Source organism: Penaeus monodon, chromosome 40 (assembly GCF_015228065.2).
Source record: "Penaeus monodon isolate SGIC_2016 chromosome 40, NSTDA_Pmon_1, whole genome shotgun sequence".
In the NCBI taxonomy this organism is placed as follows: domain Eukaryota; kingdom Metazoa; phylum Arthropoda; class Malacostraca; order Decapoda; family Penaeidae; genus Penaeus; species Penaeus monodon.
The window spans coordinates 15,780,752-15,783,251 of NC_051425.1; the positions used below are offsets into that span (position 1 = coordinate 15,780,752).

The 2,500-nt window shown below is 45.5% G+C and overlaps 1 protein-coding gene across 1 annotated transcript in view; it reads left to right on the top strand.

Moving 5' to 3' along the window:
- The window catches only part of LOC119597942, a 3,662-nt gene that overhangs the window by 964 nt on the left and 198 nt on the right, over window positions 1-2,500 (top strand). Inside the window, exon 2 of the mRNA XM_037947611.1 lies at window positions 1-2,500. This exon is cut by the window's left edge and continues 385 nt beyond it; it is cut by the window's right edge and continues 198 nt beyond it. Within this exon, the coding sequence (XP_037803539.1) occupies window positions 1-2,054 (2,054 nt within the window). The 3' untranslated portion in view covers window positions 2,055-2,500.

Sequence of the window (2,500 nt, forward strand, 5' to 3'; positions counted from 1 at the left end):
GCCACGGATCGGAGGAGCAGATATGCACGTCGGACGGAGAGGTTATTCAGAATCAAGAGATCGTCCAGTACTTCAGCGACGCGGAATGCCCCGCGCTCAAGGGGAAGCCGAAGTACTTCATTTTCCAGCACTGTCGTGGGAAAATGGAACATATAACAATTACCAATACACACAAAGACTCCCAAAGGATTTGTGAAAGCTATGTGCCGCAGAAAAGGAGCCAAAGGAAACTGTCTGACGTTTATATCTGTTATTCAACGCTTCCGGGTTTTGTGTCCTATAGGTATGAGGTCCGCGGGTCTCCTTATATCGACGCAGTCTGCAGAGTCTTCATGGCAGAAGCTCATCACAAGGAGATCGATGCCCTTATGAAGCAAGTGGAGAGGGCAATGCCAAAGGCACAAGCGACGGAAACACGACGCCTGGGATTCAAGTCCGATTTTTATTTCAACCCAGGTTCTCTGCAAGAAAGTGCATCAGCAGTGACATGCGGCGGTGCAGTGGACACAGGTGAGAACACTTACAAGACCACTAGCTCCCCGAAGGGTCTTGTCCTCATCATCAACAACCTCGAAGGATGTCAGGAGGATGTGAAGAAACTGCAGGATATCTTCACCCTGCTCGGATTTAACGTCCTGCCGCCCCGTGAGAACCTGACGAAGCCGGAGATGCAGGAAGCGTTCAGTGCTTTTTCCGAAATGCCACAATACGACTCGGCTATTGTTATAATCTATGGGAGAGGCTTCGAGGACTGCTTAGTGTCTGAGGATAGCAAGATAATAACTTTCCAGGAACTCACACGGACGTTTAATGATTTGAATTGCCCGAATTTGGCCGGAAAGCCAAAGCTGTTCTTTACAAATACGTGTTTTGTTAGTGGCATCACGGCAGAAGAGCTAGAAGCTGCTCAAACAGGACATGCTGCTGAACTCTGCTACCGAAGCGAAGTCTTAGAGCAAACTGGACTGTGCACTGATGATGACAACGAACAAGACACGGTGCTTCTTCCAGCTGAGCGTGACATCTTTCTGCTAAGTGTAGAAGTGGACGAAGAGTGCAAGCAAGGTTCACTGTTAACAGATGCATTATACCAAGTCCTAATCACAAATGCAAAGGACATGGAACTCATGGCCCTCACCAAAAAGGTTCTGCGAAGGCTAGACGACCTGCAGAAGGGTAATGGAGGCGAAGAGCAGTATTATCACGAGGTAAGGACCTACAAATTCCAGCACGATTACTACTTCAATCCCCCGAAATTCGAGTCGTTACCATGCACTCCCTCTAAGCCCTGGGAACTAACGGTTCCAAAGTACTGTTTCCCCAAGATCAACGTGAAGCAGGTGAAACAGGCCAGGAACACCAATTCTGACTATAGGAACTGGTCGAGACCTCATGGCCTGGCCCTCGTCCTCTCCTTTGAGAAATATGAAAGCAAAGAGCTGCCGAATTGTCCTTGGCGGCAGAACGTTGCCAAGATATTGTCAGAGCTCTACAGTGGCCTGGGTTATAAGACGGAAATATGTAGTAATCCAAGCATCACCGAAGCCAAAACCCGCCTGGAACAATTTTCAAAAAGGCGAGAACATGCAGTACTTGATTCTGTAATTGTCAACATCCAAGGACTTGGCAGAGACTGGAACACCTTCTACTGCGCCGACGGAGAGCTTCTTCACCTATCGGATGTATTTTCTCACTTCACGGACGAGTCTTGCCCAGCTCTGAAGGAAAAACCCAAGTTATTCTTCCTCCACATGACGGAAGCGGAAAAATGGGAAAGAACTAGCGAAACCCCGGGGAAAGAACTGAAAGACGCCTTTATTGTGCGCCTGACAACTAAAGTGTCCGAAACTGGCACTCATCCAATCAATGGTTTGTCCGCTTGGAGGAAGGCCCTTGAGGAACATGCTCACGACACTCACCTGGAGAGCCTAATTAGCAAGGCTGAAATGTACCTGCATGATGGAGCCTCGACTAACGGCGTGTCCGACGAACACTTTGCCCGTGAATTGTGTACTGTGACTGGAAAACTCTTTTTCAATCCCAGTAAATTGTGATCATCTTCATTCGACGTCGCTAGTCATGGATCTCACAGCAAAGCAAAGTGGATGGTGTTTTTATCACTATTATTATTATTGAGGGTGATATTTACTAACTGTGATAAGTATTTTTGACCAGTGTGAAATCCGCCTTTCGCCAGTATGCCAAATGATCTCATAGAACCAAATGATATTGATTTTGTTTTAAAATATATATTTTAGAATGTAAACAAAGAGACCTGACCATGCAGTACACAAGCGATGGAATGGACATGTTATATGCCTTATCTTTAACAAAATTACATTCACACTGTGATCACAATATATGTAAAAAGTATACGTGAATACATTTTAAAACAGGATATACAGAATAAAACGATACAATAAAAATAAATGATTCGCGAGCCGAGTTTAAGCAAATGTTACTTTACAAAATTACAGACCTTGAATCAGTCCAATAATTC